General features: G+C 39.3%; 1 protein-coding gene across 1 annotated transcript in view; it reads left to right on the plus strand.

Annotated features, from left to right (window-relative positions):
- Nucleotides 1-19,362, plus strand: part of hcn1 (hyperpolarization activated cyclic nucleotide-gated potassium channel 1) — an 87,733-nt gene that overhangs the window by 49,555 nt on the left and 18,816 nt on the right. The window contains exons 4-6 of the mRNA XM_042509368.2: nt 785-1,003; nt 9,434-9,580; nt 14,449-14,689. Coding sequence (XP_042365302.2) covers nt 785-1,003; nt 9,434-9,580; nt 14,449-14,689 — 607 coding nt within the window. The remainder of the gene's footprint in view (nt 1-784; nt 1,004-9,433; nt 9,581-14,448; nt 14,690-19,362) is intronic.

The raw sequence follows: 19,362 nt of genomic DNA on the forward strand, positions 1-19,362 counted from the left end.
AGATATTATTATATAGTTGAAGGCACACAGGACGACGTTACTTTTATGAGAACACATGCAGTGAACGATGAAAGGAATGACTCTCGCCCCGCGCAAATCACTTCCCTGCATTTGTAGCAAAGTGTGGCTGAAGATTGTTGTTCATGACTGACTCACTACATTTTCAACTAGGAGCTATGTTTAACATGTTACACATACTGTATATATTCTTATTGTATATCTATATATATGTTGTACATTGTAGCATCACACACATATTATATATTTCTAACTTTATATACTAGTTTTATATTTTGCATTGTAGCAAAAGGTACAAAGTTTAAAATTTTTACACACTTTACATACTCGGTGCATTATACATAGAATATTAGCTGTGAAAGTTGCCTCGGGCATGTCAGGAAACAATTCCACAGACTTCTGTAAAAAATGCAAGTTTTTTTGTTGTTGGAACACTAGCAAACATTAACCCTTCCCCCCCTTGGCAAACAATGAAACGAATAAAGCCAGACAGAGAGGGAGTGAAAGACTGTAAGAAAAGAGAGAAAAAGAGACAGGTAGAGAGTTCAGCCACTCAGTAAGGGCATTACTCTGTGAGGCATGAAGAGCGTGCTGGCAGAGTGTTTGGTGGAGATTCAGTGATCCATCAAAGGAAAGCCTGTCTTTCTATCTTGCCTGCTGGAGAGCCTTCCCTCCCTGCCTTGCCTCGCAGTAACTCCCCCCAACCCCTCTCTGTCTCTCTCTATCTTCCCCCTCTCTCTCGCTCTCTCTCTCTTTGTCCTTGCAGAATGTTTCCTGGGGTAAGCAATACTCGTATGCCCTCTTCAAAGCCATGAGCCACATGCTGTGCATCGGGTACGGCGCCCGGGCACCTGTCAGCATGTCTGACCTGTGGATCACCATGCTGAGTATGATTGTAGGAGCCACGTGCTACGCCATGTTTGTGGGCCACGCCACAGCTCTAATTCAGTCCCTGGACTCCTCGCGCAGGCAATACCAAGAGAAGGTAAGCATTCTGAAGTTATAATGAGAAATACCTGAGATTATGAAGAATGGGTTTGGTTATCATTTGGGTTTTTATTTCCAATCCAAAATGATACTTTTAAAAATTTACCAGTGCCTTAACAGTACGGATACGTTTTTTTTCAAAATAAAGCACAAAACAACAGTAGACAATATGAAAAAATGGCTTTTTTTTATTGCAAAGGCATATTTGAACTGGAAATTTAATGTATTACCTCTTCACAGTTTGAAGTACACTTTGATATATAAATATGAATTGATACAAAACACTATTAGCAAATCCACATAACACATTCACAAATTCTACAAAACTTAACCCGACAACAATAATTTAACACTTATAGTTACAGTTCTAATATAACCAAAATAAATTTTAAGCTGGGATCAGTTATTGTCTCCATAACTCAGATCAGCAGCCAGAGATTCCTCCACCATCTGATTAGGAGCAGCTGAGATCATAACTGATCCACATTAATAGTCCACCTTAAAAATACCTGGTCAGTGTCAATGTGAAGCTAACTTCGCCAGCTAACTAGCAAAACACAGGAGCTGGCTGGGATCTGGAAGAGTTGTAGTATTTATTTACTGACAAATGGCCTCAGCTGTTCACACATTGCACTGCTGCGTTTCACTTGATACTCTCTGCTCCTGTTATTTCAATTAAGAAACTGCACGGTATGAAGTGCAAATCTCTCATGTTTTGTTGTTTTAAGGTAAGTAATGCTAATAACCAGAGGGATGGGTCTTAAAGTATTAATCTAAGGGTTTTTGCTCTTTCCGACTGCCATAAAATCCGGCTCATTGGAGCTAGACTTAAATAAATTAGGTCTTCTCTCAGTGGCCCCATGGACCAATGGGTTGAGCTCTCACAGATCACAATATCCGGGGCGATGACTAGGAAAGAGGATTTTCTTCCCTCAAGCAGATCACATAAGGCCAACAGGGTGAAGAGGTCTATGACACGACCAGCAACCTCATTGTCTGTACGCTGCCAGGGAACACATTTTATTCTTCACTTTCATTTGAGTCCCAATTACATCAGGTTTTTTTTTTCTTTTTCTTTTTTTTTTTTTTTGCATGGAGGGTGATTATCCAGCATTTCAGCCGAGTCACCATCTGTGATCCCGCTGAGGGGCCTGGGCAATTCCCAGAACACACGGCCATGACTGATGCGCCCTGTGCTCGCACGCAACAAACCTGAGTTTAACTTCCAAACTTTGTCTGCACTTACGCTGCAGAATGCCATGCACTGTACATACACACATATAATTCAGGAGATTATAGTCCTTTTTTGTATGTCTTGATCTACTTAAATTCATGATTGGGATTAAATAAAGAGTTGACCTTTAGCTTATGTGGTAACATAGATGATGTAAGCACAGACAAGATGATTCATCAGCCATGTATGTAGATTTTATTTATTATGCGTGGTCTGTTTGGAAGCATACAATCATACCATTAGGTATGCCAGAAAAAGATTAAATGTGTCCTAATGCATATGCAATGTGATAAAAATACTGGGATGGCCCACTGCATCTGATAACATTTTGCAGTGACAGAGAAATGCATGTGTAATTTTACTGTCTCGTATATATACTGGATGCTAGAATCTACAGTGTATAGAGCTTTAACTACATGCAGTGCAAAGTAACACCAGCAGAGCTCTCCAGGTTTGCCTCTGTGTCTGGCAAGCTCAACTTTGCTGTGTTCCAAAATGCATACTTTTTCTTTTACTTAATTTTGTGACAAAGTAGAAGCTCCTGATTGTTTATGATTGACTGAATATGTAACCTATCGACTTTCTTAATAAGCATTTTGTACAGGATTGCAAATCCATTAAGCCAACAATGTATAAAGAAAGATTATTGATCATTGAAACTTAAAATAGAAATATAATTTAGAAGCATATCAACTTATCTATGGGATTATCTGGCATCATTCAACGGCCCCCAGGCACGAAAAATTAAGATCAATTTAATGCTATATGGCACCTCTATAAAGCAATATTTGGCAAAGGGGTGGTACAGCACCTTTAAAAGATGGCTGTCATATAGCACCAAAACAGGTTTCCTAAAGTTTAGGAACCAACTGCTTCTGGGTACTGTTAAGCACCATTTTTATTTAAAGTGACTTATAATGGCCATGGACATTTTACAGAAAAAGATATGACTGTCTGTAAAATGTCCAAAAATGATGAAAAAAATTCCCAAGAGTTTTATTTGGCCAAAAGTCTAAAATCCTAAAATATTCAGTTGAAGCACTGTAGCAAAATAGTTAATACTCACATTTGAGTGAATGTTAAAACATTTTGGCTTTAAAAACTATTATTTTTCATCAGTCAACTAATCAATGAATCCACTAATTCTTTCAGCAAATGACATGATGATTGAAAAACAGGGATTGCTAGTGGCAGCCCACCTATATTCATGTTAGCATATACACAGACTGGAAGGGACTGATACACAAAGTACACATTAATTATCCTGCAGGGGGCTGTTGCCATGATTCTTATCAGAGTGTCAGCAGAGTCACCTTGGCTGCGACTATAACAGGACATGCTAAAATACCAGTTCATTAATTTACACCTTGCACATAAAAGCATTTAGGTGTTATCAATTCATTCTCAAAAGACAGCCTGACCTTGCCAGCTGCTCCTACGTCAATGAAAATCCAAAGAAACACCCCCTCTGTGTTTGGTCTGGGGTTTTTGGTGCAGTGCAGTGTTGTTATGCATGGCACTTAAAAATCACCATTAGGAACACAAGCTTTTATGCCTTTATGCAAAACACTAAACTAATTGCTGCAGTATCATTATGGCACAAAGCCACCCACAACTCAGATATTAACAAAAAGGGTGGAAATGGTGAAATCCACATAAGGGGAATCAGTTTTATCACCCTCTAAGAGTAAGAAAATATTATCATTGCAGGGCCGTAATCACCTTTATAACATTGAAGGGGGCCATGTTCAGTCTTTACCTTCTGTGACCAAACCCTGCCAGGTCTGAGGGAATTCCAACCAGGAGAATTTTGTTGCAGTTTAACAGCAAAAATCTCAGATCAGGGGCTCTCAAAGTCTTGATGACTGAGAGCATAAACATGAAGTAAAAATTATCAAACATGACTTCTTACGACATGCTAACACTTCACAAAAACTATTACAATCAACAGTGATTTAGCCTAAGTAACATTTATATTACATTCTAGTTTTCCACTTTTTAAAGGAATACGTCACCCACTAAATGACAGTTTGTATATCAATTAGTCATGCTGTGTTACTTTAAATTTGTGAAGAAAACTCTGTTTCTTGCTTGCCTCCATGGAAAACAATGAACATATTGATTTATTGATTGATTGGGGTCCACATTTAACAACAGAAAACTACATCAAAACATCAGTTTACAAACTCTCACACAACTCGTGCAGTATAATCCAAGTGTCATTTACCCAGTCGTAAACTCATGCATTTTCTCTAAAAAACCTTAATATTTATAAACTGATTGAAAGTGACCCTTATCTATGCTCTCCTTAAAGCCAGACTTTTTTTGAGAAAATGCACGTGTTTGGGAAGTACTGAGCATACAACTTGATGAATGAGACTTGAATTATACTATGGGAGACTTTGTAAATGGATGTTTTGATAAAGTTCTCTGTTGTTTAACATGAACCCCAATCAATCAATAAATCAATATGTTCATTGTTTTCCATGGAGGCATGCCAAAAAATAAAGCTCCAAAAAACGAACCCCAATGTTTTTTTAACGAATTCACCTGAAGCAGCATGACTAATTGATTTACAAATGGTTATTTGTGTGTGAAGTATTCCTTTAATGCATTTAAAAGCATGAACTAGAGATAGTACAGTGTACGACATTAATTATATCTGCTCACAGCAGTCGTGCACAAGCTTCTGCTGGAGTACGGCAACATCACTCGAACAAACCATAGAAGTGCACTACACCAGTACATTAGAACCAAATTGGCAAATTGTTACCTTTATTTATGAATATGATCAGGTTTATGAATGATTATTTCAGACAGCAGTGCAGAGTTGCCTGTAATAGTAATATATATCAAAATGATGCCCAGCCTCAATTGAGATATTGATTGACAAAGAACAAATAGATCAGATGAGCATTTTAAAAAAGTCATAAACTTGTATTTATTATAATTCAAAACATAATCATATGATTGATCAGAGCCAGATACACAGATGTCACAGCACATTCCTCCAAAAATTAATGACAGAGGGTCGCCCTCAGCAAACAAGTCAGCCGTTTTAAAGTCACCGTTTGAATTAGTGACATATGTCCTGCTCAGTATGTGATGTACATCTGCGTCACAGCAAATCTGCTTAATCTACATTCCACTTTAGCCTCTCAACATCCCTCCGGGCATCGAACTGACGACTCTGAGGCTGTGAACGCTGTGTTTCGTTGTAACGGAGCCCCAGTGTGGAGCCAGATTCAGCTCGGGCTGATTTGCTGCATGGCTGTGCATATCAGCGGAGCAGGCTGAGGAGCAGCAGGGATGGGTTCAGGGTGCTCAGCCTGTAGTCAATACATCTATCACTGCCACAGCTGGGGGGTTGGAAACATGGAGAGATGGATGTTGGTGTTAGACGTTAGTGAAGGACAGAAGATGTTTATGAGAAGATGAGGAAGGAAGAGAAAGAATGATGTGAGTTATTGTTTTTGTCAATATGTTTTCCTTAAATTATATAACTCTTTTTGTGCTCTCTTGTGTTTAGAGTCAGAGAAATGAAAAAAAATGCATGATCAAAGGTGAAGGAAAGAGATGGAAAAATAGAGAGGACTCAGAGGAATCACAGGAGGGGGTGGAAGGAAATGATGGTGCAGAGCATGCATGGTCTCATGGTGTCCCTGCTGTGATCTCCTGATGCTGAATCACTTTAAGGCAGCAGACTGCTGTGTGTCAACCAGTATCTGAAGGGCTCTAAGACATATATAATCTATAAATCTACGCCTTATTTAGCGTAATGCTAACTGTCTGTCCTGGTATACTGTGCTGGTTAAACAAGGTTTAAAACACTAACCTGTGATTTGACATGTCGAATGTCCAATCACAACAGTAATCAGTGTCAAAGAGTCCAGTAAAGACACTGAAACCTGTTTGCAACCATGTATGAATATTGTAAATACTGTATGCTTATTTCTGGCATTTGCCTTGCTCTGCCAGTCAGAAAGTAAAAAAATTAGCCCATCAGCACCTCTACAGCTCACGCATTAACATGTTATATCTCCTTTAAAAACCCCAAACAGTGTAAGAATGACAGGTTGAGTTATTTGGTCTAGCTACTTCATTCTGGGCCTGGAAATATTCTAATCCAGCACACAACTCCCCATAAAAAACACATTGTTTGTTTTTACATTAGCTTTTGGAAGAACCAGGCCATCTGCTTCCCCCTGTTTGCAATCTTTTTTGCTGAGCTAAAACTATTGTCAGCAGGCTCTAATTTCATATTTTACACAGATATGAGAATGGCATCAATCCTCTTGTCTCAGTGAAGACACGCTGTCCCACACGCAACTCGTGCAAAATGCTGCAGCCAGGCTGGTAACTAAAATCCAACTGTAGATCTCACAGCACACCAATCCTCACATCCTTTCATTGGCGCCCTGCAAAGTACAAAATAGACTTCAAGATATTGCTTATCACATACAAGGACCTACATGGTCTTACCCATTTATACATCTCCAAACTCTTACATCCCTGTACCCACTCCTTATATCATTCAATTAAGGTCTCTTAGACCCCGTTCCCTCTGCAAGTCCAAGGGTAATGCCGCTTTTACTATTAGGGCTCCATCTCTCTGAAACTGTCTCCCCAGCTCTGTTAGATGAGCTGAGTCTGTAAACTACTTCAAAAGATTTCTAAAAAAAACATCCAACTGACTTTATGTGTGACCTCTATATTTGTCTGCATCCTTTCTATAAATGTAGATTTCGTACTTTTATGCATCTGTATCCTGTGAAGCACTGCTTTGTGTTTTTTTGTCTTAGAAAACATTCATAGATAGCACATACCTTTTTAGACAAACTGAAACTGAATAGAAGTCAGATTTCATTGGCATATGCCACATTTTAAAGTACATGAAAACACATATTTCTATGGGATACTGACTTTGGCAGATAACAAAGTCTCCCTCAGACTGTATTATATCAACAGGAATGCCCGACAGTGCCACTGGCGAGAGCAGAAGTGGGTTAATCTTGAACCGAATAGTTCATCCCAATGTGAGTGTAGGACTGAATATCTCTAGGGAGAGAGAGGGAGTTGGGGGGGGGGGGGCACAAAGAGAGACCTGGATGATGACAAATGTAGTCAGCATTTATCTAAAAACTACAACCTTATACTTAACCAATAAAATTATAGATTTTGGAATTGAGTCATCATCACAAGAACTTGACATGACCTAAAGCTGAAGGCCACATATCAGACCTGATGTATTGGGGACATCATGTCAGTGTCTAACTCTGTGCAACACTCTGCAGCTTCTACTGTGCACTCAAATCACAGTATCACCTCCCCGCAGCCGAGAGGGGGACTAATGAAGGAGGCGTTGTGACTCAAAAGTCCTCTTTCGCTAACAAGTCTCATTTTGTGAGCCGTAGAGGTGGCCGGTGGACTCACAGCTGCAGTTGGCTCTCACCCACTGCTCTGTTGTGATCACCAGAGGCAGTGTGGGAGAGCGTGTTTATTTTCAGGTGTCAGGGCCTTGGACTGGCTGGGAAGATTGTTTTTGTGACCCTGGCCCTGTCTGTGTGAGGAAACTGAGACTGATCAAAATAGATGCGCTGAAGTATTTTCTGTCTCTTTCCTTCTCCTGTGGGTCAATACCTGCCTTCAGGTTAATGTGGACTGAATTTTAACTCCCACTAAGATGAAATTAATGAGCCAGAAACAGGACGATTCTCGCATCTCGGCACTGGCGGTATTGCACAAATGGAAAGGTCCTGTTTCCAGCCATGCATGTGCAGTAAGAACGAAATGTAGAGTCACAGGCCATCTGGCTTTCTGATAGAGAGGCCACAAAGTATTTCATCCTTAAGTCTATCTATTTTCTCCCCCTGGTCCTCTGTACTTTGAGTACTACAATAACAGCAATGTTTTAATATCATCATGTATTTTTTTCAAATTTTCATCATCTCTTTGGGAGATACATCCCGCTAAATCAAGAAAACTGAAATATATTGCGCTTGGTGAAAAATACGTAACGCACAACTAGTGGCTTATTAAACAGTTAATTATTTAAAAGTCCAATGTGTAGGATTTAGGGGAATGTACCATGTTTTCACAATGGGAACTATAGTTCTCCTACATTTAATATTTTAACATAAAATGGTAAGTTTTGTGTCCTTGAAATATGATTTTAAATTGGACATAGAAAGGACATAAAAATAGTTTATATTACATGCTTATTTATATAAATTATAATATGTGTAAAATATAATATAATATATAATTTTTATTTTATTTATTTTATACTAATATTTTTTGCCACTTTTATTTTTTTCAAATCCAGTGATTACTGCTAGTTCCTAGAAATTTATCATTTTTCTTCATGTTTTGCTGATATATGAAGTTGAGTGGCGCATTTGAAATCAATGAAATATAATAATAATACATTTTATTTATAGAGCGCTTTTCAAGGTGCTCAAAGACACTTTACTTAAGTTCTAAAATATAAAATAGAATACACTAAAATACAGACCTAGAAATGCACAGATTTAAGATATGATGCTTCATTAACAGCTTTATCAGCACTCATACTTAATTGCACAATTGACAGGAGAGACAAAAAAGTAAATAAAATCCCTTCGCCTTGGCAGGCACTAAAAATCAATACTGTACTCGGTGCTGCTCGTGTGCTTGGAATGAAAGATACCACAACAAAAAAATGAGGTGGAATCATGCAAATAATTATCAGTCATGCAATCTGTTCTATCTGCTTTGTTGTGTGTGCAGCTCTTAAACCTCTCCAGGATATCAGGTATACCTTGCTAGTTCACATCAGATCATAGCGTGGTTGCCCATTAGGACTGGGCTTCCTGCATGGGTGAGATAATCGGAACTGCTACCTTGGCCTGACATAGCCCCGGGCCTGTACTTGTTCCTACTTTCTCCTCCACCACCTGCCTCTCTCGTTCTGTCTCTCTCTCCCTCCCCACACACAGAACCAGGGCATGGCACTGTGACTATGTGAGAGCACGGCTTGTCCTCAATAAAGAGACACAAGTACACGCTCGGTGAAGACCACACTTTTGTTGAGCTTTGTTGTTTATTCAAGGTGTACTCTTACTTGTCTGTATGACATATTAGTAGTTGAATATTTGGTGTACATATGGTGCACATGCAGCGACTGATTTGCATCTGCTTTCTTTGTCTTCCCAGTACAAGCAAGTGGAGCAATACATGTCTTTCCACAAGCTTCCAGCAGACATGCGGCAGAAAATCCACGACTACTATGAACATCGCTACCAAGGCAAAATCTTTGATGAGGACAACATCCTGAGTGAACTCAACGACCCTCTCAAAGAGGTGAGACAACTTCTCCATTAAGACCAGAAACTGAACTAAAGCATTGGCTTCTTCACTCGGCAACATTTAGAAATTTTTTCGAGAGCGTTCATTTGAAGGTTTTATTTTAGGAACAGGTAAAAAATACACCTCAAATCTAAAAAAAAAAAAAAAAAGAAAATCTTGACAGGTAAGCTGTCAAACAGTGGTTTTACTTTAAGAACATGAATGAGTTTATTCCCTCAAGATAAAGAGCGAATCATCATTTGGCACCTTTATGTGTTCAGGACCTAAAACTGAAATACCGACACCTGTCATCTCATCTAACAAGGTCAAAGGAGGAAATATCAGTGAAACGGATTCTCCTCAGCATCCTGGGTGAATCCAGCATCTATCAGAGATGTGAAAATATTCTGCACAAAAACCTGAGCTTCATTTGTGATAAACAACCTGGGCTCCAGAGCTGATAAACAGTCGCCCTTTTATTTAAAATATTTACAAGTCGTCAGATTAGCCTAGAGGATCAGCTGAGCATCCTGTACATTATTCACAAAGAGAAGGAATATTTGTGGAGTCAGTGACCAGTTTTTAAGTTCCATGCTTGCCCTTTGTATCAGCAGATTACATGGGTAATTAAGCAGGGGCGGATGGGACAGGAGAGGACTAAATAGCAAAGCACACGGAGGAATCGGGACTATCTCTCATGTAGCCCCATTAAGTCACCGTGCAGCGGTGTGGGCAGCTGCTGAATTATCCCAGACACTCCACCAGGGAGGTGCAGGGATATAAAGGTATGACTTACTACACAGAGAATCCTACAGGCTAAATTCACCGTGCACAGCAAGCAAAGTTAAAATCTGCATAGAGACAGCATCGCACAATGAAAGCTATGCCCATGGGACAGACGGGTAAAAACAAACTGAGTCGCGCCAGAGCAAAGCAGGACACATAAAGTAGCTTGCGTCATCATTTCACTGAATAACACTTCTTAAAATGTGTCAGTTATGGATTACTTCAAGTTTCCTCCCAGAGAAGGGCGACAAAGCAGGTTAATATAGAAAGGTGAATTAAGGCAAAAGCGCCATGTTCGTGTGGCTTGAAGCTTCTGTAACAACAAGCATGTCATCTGTCTGGAGGAATTTCAAATTTATATCAGTGTATTTGATTGTTACATTTTGTTTTACAAAATCAAGAAAGCAGCATTTCAGTCAAGCCTGATGATGCTGATAGGCATAAAAGAATGATGGCAGTCACTTCCAGACAGTGAGACATGAAGCTTATTATTAAAACAACAGGATCAGATCGATACTTAGTATCGGCCAATATCCAAATCTCAGGTATCAGGAATGAAAAAGTCAGATTGATGCATCCCTTACTACTACTGTACTACTAACTCTGTGTAGTACAATATATTGTTTCCAGGTATGCTTGTTTATTACCAGTCTCTTAAAAGGAAGATTCTTATCTGATCATCCATCGGGGAATTAGGTCACTTTGAGGGATGATTGTGTAATATGTCCATAATAACGATGGTGGGAGCACGTGTTATTATCTAATTTTGTGATATATTTCAATAAAGCAATGAAAAGAAAAACAAAATCAGAAGCAGCTTACAAGAACAGGTCAGAACAGTGAATCAAAGTGAGGAAAATACTTGGCTTTAAAAGATTACTGAATGCTGTATCCAACCATTAATTACAGGTTTTAGCTTGATAATTTTCAGTATTACCCACCTACCCCTTGCCCTCACCTCCTCTGCTCTAAGCCTGTGGCACCTTTCTAAATGAGTTTGCTTTTGCCAACTCCTATTTGAATCATATCAGACTAAAAGCAGCCGTACAATTTACAAACAGTGATAAATTTAAGCTCACTCGGTTAGATACGTCTTGATTTGTCAGTGCAGCGTAACTAATGGCACCTTTTCTGTTGTGCGAGGCTCGGTCGACTTGGCCTCTGTAAGAAAGTGGCCATATGTTTTGTTTTTAAGGATAAAGGAAGGGAGCAGTGGGGTTTGTTTTTCAATCTCTGCATCCCTCGTCTGTACCCCAGTCCCTAACCATTTAGCAACCAGAAATCACTTAATGCAGCTCCATGCCGGACCCATTCCAGGTGGACTCACTGAGGACTAGCTGAGCTGCGCTGATTGCTGCTGGAGTGTCCAGCACAATTTTGGGGTTGCTGACTTATAGGTCAATTTGGAATCAGAATCAGCTCCACTTAGAAGCACTCAGACTCGCTTTGGACTGAAGGAGGGCTGTGAAATCAGCCCAAGTGTACTTTAACTGATTCTGGCATGTCATTCATCACAAGTCTTGAATGAGTCTGTCAACCAGGTGTGCAAATTGAGGCTGCTCAAGCAATAGGACTACCTGAACTTCACAAAAAACTCATATTCAGTGTATAAAACAGATATGGGTTTGATGTGTAGTTCAAAGGTAATGAGGCTTACAGAAAAGTCCTCAGTTAATCATCCTGGCGTGCAACTACGGACAATGGTAGAATTAATTTAGAGTCCATCTGCAAAGATGTGAGACTAAGAAGTCCAGTGTGTAGGATTTAGGGGGATATATTGGCAGAAATGGAATATAATACCACAAGTATGCTTTCTTTAGTGTATAATTATCTAAAAATAAGAATCTGTGCATTTTTGATACCTTATAATGAGCCGAACCCAGAACGAACAAATCAAACACTAGCTCTAGATAGGGCCATTTGTGTTTACATGCCAACCACCGTTAGCACCCCCTCCTTGATGAGCCAAAAGGCTTCACAAACATTCACAGATTTATGGAACACTGAACTGCATTATTCAGAGTTTTACTGTTTTTAATGACCGGGTCTTTTTTGTTTTGGAGATGATGAGACCTCTGTGTATAATGTGGCTTCTGGTAAAAAACTCCTGAACGTTGTTATCTTAAGTTTGACCATCAAACACTGTCGGAAAAAAACACTCATATTAAACGAGAGACTACTGAGATTACTTTGTTTAGCGTTTTTACTAGTTTAAATCACCTGGTCTGTTTGTTTCGGAGAGGAGGAGACCTCTATGAATAACTCGGCTCCAGGTAAAAATCTCCTGAACAATGAACACTGAAGGAATTAGCGCCAGATGTTTCAGCTGGTTGCAATCTGCAGTCCTCATAGCTAGATACTAATAAATTCTACACAATGCTCCTTTAAAATCAGTGTTTTATAATTCATTAAATAACTTATTCATTTTATATTGTGTCATGCAAACAAGACACCATAAAAGTAGTAAATAGACAGTCAATCATTAGTTCTTTTCCAAGTACCCTGTACTGTTTTGTGCTTGTGTTGGTCCACTATGAAAATGCAGTTAATTCACATTTGTTTGACCCGGGTAATCCATCACATTGAACGTTGCTTTGTTGCTGTGCTGCAGCTGTGGGCAGAAACCACTTTAAAAACTCTCCTTGGTGTTGCTTTCAAGGACGCTCTAACATCCAACGATTGATTGTTTGCTGCCCAAAAGCATTTAATTGATACACTGTGCTATTGCAAAATCTGGTCAACGACGGAGCAGCAGAGATGAACTGAGAAAAGGAAAAGGAAAATATGCTTTACGTTAAAAGGTTTGCTGTGCAGGAGCTTTGTCTCAGATTTTACATGTTCATTAATACACCAACAAGGAATAATTTTACTGTGCTTTAACTTTATTACCACAAAAAGTTAGATATTTCTGCAACTTGATTTTCAATTGAGTAAAACTAATAAAAAAGTAACGATAATATTTGACCCTTTGATACAAAATGCAAAATTGTTTGATTTCTTTTGAAAACGGGGGGGGGGGCAATGACCAACTTGATAAGAAATGATCCACAAATTGCAAGAAATTACTAAAAGGTGACATAAAAAAATACTTACTTTAAAAAGAGGGGAGCATTATTGGGAATAATATGAAAAAAATAAGGAAAAGGTCTAAAAAATTGTCTTTATAAGTAAAATAATTTTATATTTCAAATTGCACCACAGGAAAATAATAATAAAATGAATACGTAGATATTTCTTATTTTCAGCATTTTTCTGTGTGATTTTTTTTTTTTTCTTTTTCAAACCAATTTCCTCAGGTTTCAAAGGGTTAGCATACACAGTTCTGCTTTTTTTGGGCTACAATATAACATAACAGCCAGACTGTTTTGGTGTCCTCTCTATCTCCACCTCCCCTTTCCTTTCCGCTGTCTCACTGCCTCTTATTCTCCACCATATGACAAATCTTTAAATAGGCATAGCCAAAGATTGTTTCCCCAAGAGGACTCCTGGCTGGGCATGAAAATTGCTTACTATCTAATTCATTAGTTCTGGTGCATGATTGAGGTCAGAGCCCCATGGCATTAGCTGACACCGGCATCTAGGGCTGAGCTAACATCTTTTTGCGAGCGTCCCAGAGATTGGTTATCTTTCTGTTAATGTCCTGTTGTCACTGGAGGAGAGTTATCCCTCATGGGGGGTCAACAACACACCGCTGCAGATGCCAAGTGCCCCGGCTTTCCATCTGCACAGCAACAGAGATGTGTGGGTAAACAGACAACAAGCTCCTAATCTCCTGCTGGGTCTGAGGGGACAGGATGAGACCAGAGAGATGGCCTGCAGCCGGCACCAGAGGGCAAACTCATCAGGATCTGATGCGCGTGCCAAAAAGTTTCTTCTCAGGAGTGATGGGAAGTGCTTTAGAAGTATTAGGGATAAAGCAGCAATCGAATTCACTTATGCCTGCAGATAAAAGCAGCAGATGAAGGATTTGCGCTGGTGTTTTGTGTCAGACTACCTAACCGATGCTCATTTTTCAAGCTGTGGGTGGAAATTATTGAATTATTTATGGCATGATCTCATCTGTTTGACCATCAATTTCTTTTTCCTTTATCCATCAGGAAATTGTCAACTTCAATTGCCGAAAGCTGGTGGCCACAATGCCTTTGTTTGCCAACGCGGACCCCAACTTCGTGACGGGGATGCTGAGCAAGTTGAAGTTTGAGGTCTTTCAACCGAATGACTACATCATCCGTGAAGGCACTGTCGGGAAGAAGATGTACTTCATTCAACACGGCGTTGCGAGTGTGATCACCAAGTTCAACAAGGAGATGAAGCTGACTGATGGATCCTACTTTGGAGGTTAGAACCAAAACGCCACAATTTAAAATAATCCTTTATATATTTACCACATGAAAATGCAAACATGGATTATATACGTGGGCTCTGCTATGCAAGAAAAAGTCACGCATGCATTCCTACAGCACGGTTATATACTGAGACACGACTCTGGCCTGAGGTCGTGCGTTTGATGCTGTTTGAAGTTAAGTTATTGTGGATGTAGATTCTCATTAACCAGTGTTGGACGTTAGTCAGCTTCTGCAGTTACGTAACCACTCATCTGGTTGTTGGAGTAGGCCAAGGCGTGGATCAGGCATCCCTTAGGACACACACAGGATCCTCCCCCACCCTCATACACACACACACCCTCATACACACACACACACACACACACACACACACACACACACACACACACATGAACTCCTCTCCCCCTCCATACGTTCCTGCTGCATATACTTGGCACTAACAAGAGCAGCTAGTGTGAAATCAGGAGCTATTCCCTCATTCTGTTCTCTGCGTTCCTCTCTTTTTCTCTCGGCTTCTGTCCCATTGCCTCCCCGAAACATTACAGATATCATAAATGTTTTAAATTTCAAATGTAATTTCATTGCACGTTGTTTACTTGGACACGACAACGTCTGCCTGCGGATTTTGTCGATGTGAAAGCAAAGCAAAGTTTCCTGTTTTAGAGGTTCTTGCATATTTTATCTCATGAGTTCATCCCCACTATGGAAGGAGGCTGAGGAGTCTAAGAATACCTTCGCTTTGGTGTGTGTTTGCTGCATGCAGTTCATGTCTCGCAGGCGAGCCAAGGAAGGCAGTGAATCAAAAAAAAAAAAGAAACGAGTCAGGTTTTTTCGCTGCTTGTTCAAACCACAGGATTGCTGTCATGCTACTAAATGTGCACAGCTACTTGCTTTAAATATGGGATTGCTGGAGGGGGGGTTGCATTTTTACATTCTGCACAGAGTGGACATGTCATATGGTAAAATATGTAGCAGTTGCAGTACTGTTCAAACAATTAATCCTCTGGGGCTGCAGCTCAACAGATATTCTGCTAAAGAATCATTGTGGCACAGAACAAGTGGATCTTGTTTAAACTAAGCTGAAATGTCAGGGTAAAACCTTCGGCCAACAAGGCTCTCACAAATGAATCTTAATGGTGGTGAGTGTGAATGCATTTATCAAACAATTTCAGACAAAAGAAAAGGAAAGCCTGGCAGTTTAACTGGCTGTTGTTTGCAGTTAGAGGATGAAAATGATTAATGGTAGTTTTAAGTTGACTGAACAGTGGTGGGTGATGCTGCAATTTCATAGATGGATTTTTTTTGTATATTATCTTTTAAATTCAACTGTTTAAGATCTTTGGTATAGCAGCTATACTGTTTTTTTATTCTTATGTTCCCCTAGGTGGTATTTCTGTTGGCTCTAATATTTCATGAAGTTAAAGCAGCCGTAATCAATATTTTGTCATAAATATGCATCAAATGACAATATGATAATGTGAAAGGGGTTGCTCGTTTTCGGGAAAAGGAGCTCTAAAAGCCCACTGTACGTAATGTGCTCAGTGCCAAATAGCAAAGAGACAATATCAGTGAGTAGCAGGCGAACACATTTAGGCGAGCATTTAGCTGCTAAAGAGTAAAAGTTTCCCTTAGAGCTAAAATAGAATGAAAGTTGGACTTATATTTATCAAGTGGTCAGTAATACAACCTCAAATAAATGATCGTGTTGCTTTTTTAAGGCTGGATGTGGAAATCAGCAACTATTTGTTAACAAGTCTACTATATTGATTGAAAAAGTGATGATATGTAAATTATGTGTTCATAACTTGTTTTCACTAATCCAAGTGGCCAAAAACAAAATCAGTTAATCCAGATGAAGGGATCATTTATCTGCAACGTATTTTTTCACCTAATTGAGTTAATTATTTTGTGTAACAAATGTCAGAATATGGCGAGAAATCTCCCAAGCTTTAAAAAATGATTCAAATTATTTGAATCCCTCCCCAAAAAAATTACTTTAGGGTACTATCATGTAACCCAAATAAATCTTCACATATTAGAACATCACCTGTTTGGCGATTTAGCTTGAAAATGGACTCCAACTAGTTGATTTTTAATTGATTCATTGAGTGACATCTTCAAACTGGAGCATAACAGAAGAATAAAGGTAAACTATGCTCCTCCTTGTCCAACAAAACTCTGCGTTGCTCTTCCACCAGTAAAGTAAAAATGAAAGCTAAAGCCCTCTCGTTTTGGAACAACCTTTGTCATTCATTTGTTGACGTTTCGCCACACAATATTTGCACTCCTTTTGGCGCTGTTCATGATTGTCATAGCTTCCTTTTGGATGCTACTACCTGTTCACTACCCTTTAATAGAGTCCGACCTCACCTGTACTTTGCCCAGAAATGTCCCATACACTGCCGCGCCGCACACGTCAAGAGGGTCATAAGCGATGATCGAGAGGGACTGTTTTTGTATGAGTCGATACTGTACGTTGTTTTTTAGAAAAATCCCACAGAGTATACTTTTTTCAAAAAGGCGAACGTCTAGGCATCCTGCAGGAGATGAAGCGCCAAACTGTTCACTAACAGGAGTCTCTCAAACTGCTCTGCTGAAAATTGACCTCCGGAGACCAAATTCAAAAATCCAGGAAATGTGTTGAGGCAGCTTGGCAGTTAGTACTTGTCAGGGATTTTTGGATTATGGTTTTCAAGCTTTGTCTAAAAACATTTTGAAGGTTATTCTGCACCACAAAATATAAACTCGTTTTGTTTTGTTCGCTGTCTGTTGTGCTCTCATCCTGTGCTCACAAATAACCGCTCACTGCAGATTGATGTAGAAGAATACAAAAGGAGTTCAGACTGTGAAAGACTTTGCAGTGAAAGATCAGCATATATATTCAGTTTAATGAAAAAAAGACAAAGCATACAGAGAAATTGAGAACATAGAGTAGATGTCCCTGTTTAATCTTTTAATTAAAAGATATGCATTGTATCTGTCCAAATAATAAAGGGCGCTCTGTTCGTTTTGCTGTGTTCTGTGCGTGCCGGGGCCACCTGCTGTTGCCTTCTGCCCAGCTGGTATTTTTACCCGTTTGTTATGGCATTAGTGGATGAGCCCCGAGTTGGGAGCAGCTGGCTGTACCAGGCACCTCACTCTTCCCCCTTTCCTCCTCCGATGATTCACACTCCCCTTACAACCAGGCCAAACCGTGGCCAGCATGAGAAATCATCGAGGGAGACAGACGCACAGGGAGGCAGAGCGAGTAACAAAACCGAGCCCGGCCACAGGAAACTATTAGCATAGTAATGAGCAGGACATCTATGAGGACAGTAGGTCACAAAGCACCTCCAACCATGGTCAATGCTGCGCCTGCATGCTAAAAAGGTATCATAGTAATCACTCCTGGGCCTCCTTGAATGGGATTACATACTGGTACCACACAGCTCTGTAGTGAAGTCACTCTGAGGCTAAGGGACTAATAGAGTGTAATGCTAGGACAATGACAGACAGACAGTGAAAATCCTGATTGGGCTTCAATGTCTTAGTCATGTGGGACTCCCTCTGTGTTTGCTCACAGCCGTGGAGGGAGAAGGGGAAGAAAAGCAGGTTGCTGTGAGTGTATATGACACATGAAGTGATGGCAAATTTCCACAAATGCTCCTGGGGTCAACTGTGACGCTTCGTGGCTAGGCAACAGACACATGTCAAACTGAATCATGTGAAGGGTTAACCCTTTGAAACCTGGATTGACAGCAGTTTTTTTGAGCTGCTTTCAGATGCCTTGCACCACAAGCTTTTTGACCTTTTGAAACTAGAGCAAACTGGTTTGATTTCTTTCTGAAACAGGCAATTTTTTTTAACTGTCCAAAAAATGTCTTTGAAATCTATATTTATAATAATCCTCATGTTACTGAAAGAAATGAAACCAATTTGCTCAAGTCAAAGGGTTAACAGGGCCTGGCCTTACACACACACAGCTTGCAATACACCTGTGCACACACAAAGGTCTATCAGGTGTCAGTGTTAATGTTTTTATCAGAACAAGTTTTAAAATGTCTGCATATTCTTATTCTTAAATCATGACAATTTTGCCACAAGCAAAGGACAGAGCACAGTGAAATAGTGAAAAAAAAAAGTGCTTATGTGGTGTTGATTATTACTTTTTACATGAAATAAGTTCATTAAAAGTAGTTATATACATAAACGCTATTTGCAATGTTAGTAATTTTGTTCACAGTTTTTAAATTTCCAAACTATAAAATTTAATGAATTAATATATTTTAAAATTATGCAAATAATGTTGAAAGCAAAAACAGAGACAATCTCAGACTATTTACAAAAGTTCTACAGGAGAGAATTGTATTTTCTCTCCTGTACAAGTACAGGAGAGAAAATACAATTTGAGAGATATTTGTAAGTTGTACAAAAATCCAAAAAAAGAGATTAAAAGCAGCTATATTTTTGTTGTTGGGCCTACATTTTGAAAGAATGCCAAGATAAATTTTACAAATATAAAAAACCAAAAATATACATTTTTGTTTTTCAAAACAGTGGTTGACAAAGCAATTTTTTAGGGTTACAATATTGAATGGGGGTTGCTTAAAATTTTAAAAAAGAGGTAGTTTAAATTGTATAAAATATGAAGAGAGAAGACAACCTGAATTGGGAGTTACTCTAAAT

Source organism: Plectropomus leopardus, chromosome 20 (genome assembly GCF_026936395.1).
Source record: "Plectropomus leopardus strain MGB_pleo_1.0 chromosome 20, ASM2693639v1, whole genome shotgun sequence".
NCBI classification, from domain to species: domain Eukaryota; kingdom Metazoa; phylum Chordata; class Actinopteri; order Perciformes; family Serranidae; genus Plectropomus; species Plectropomus leopardus.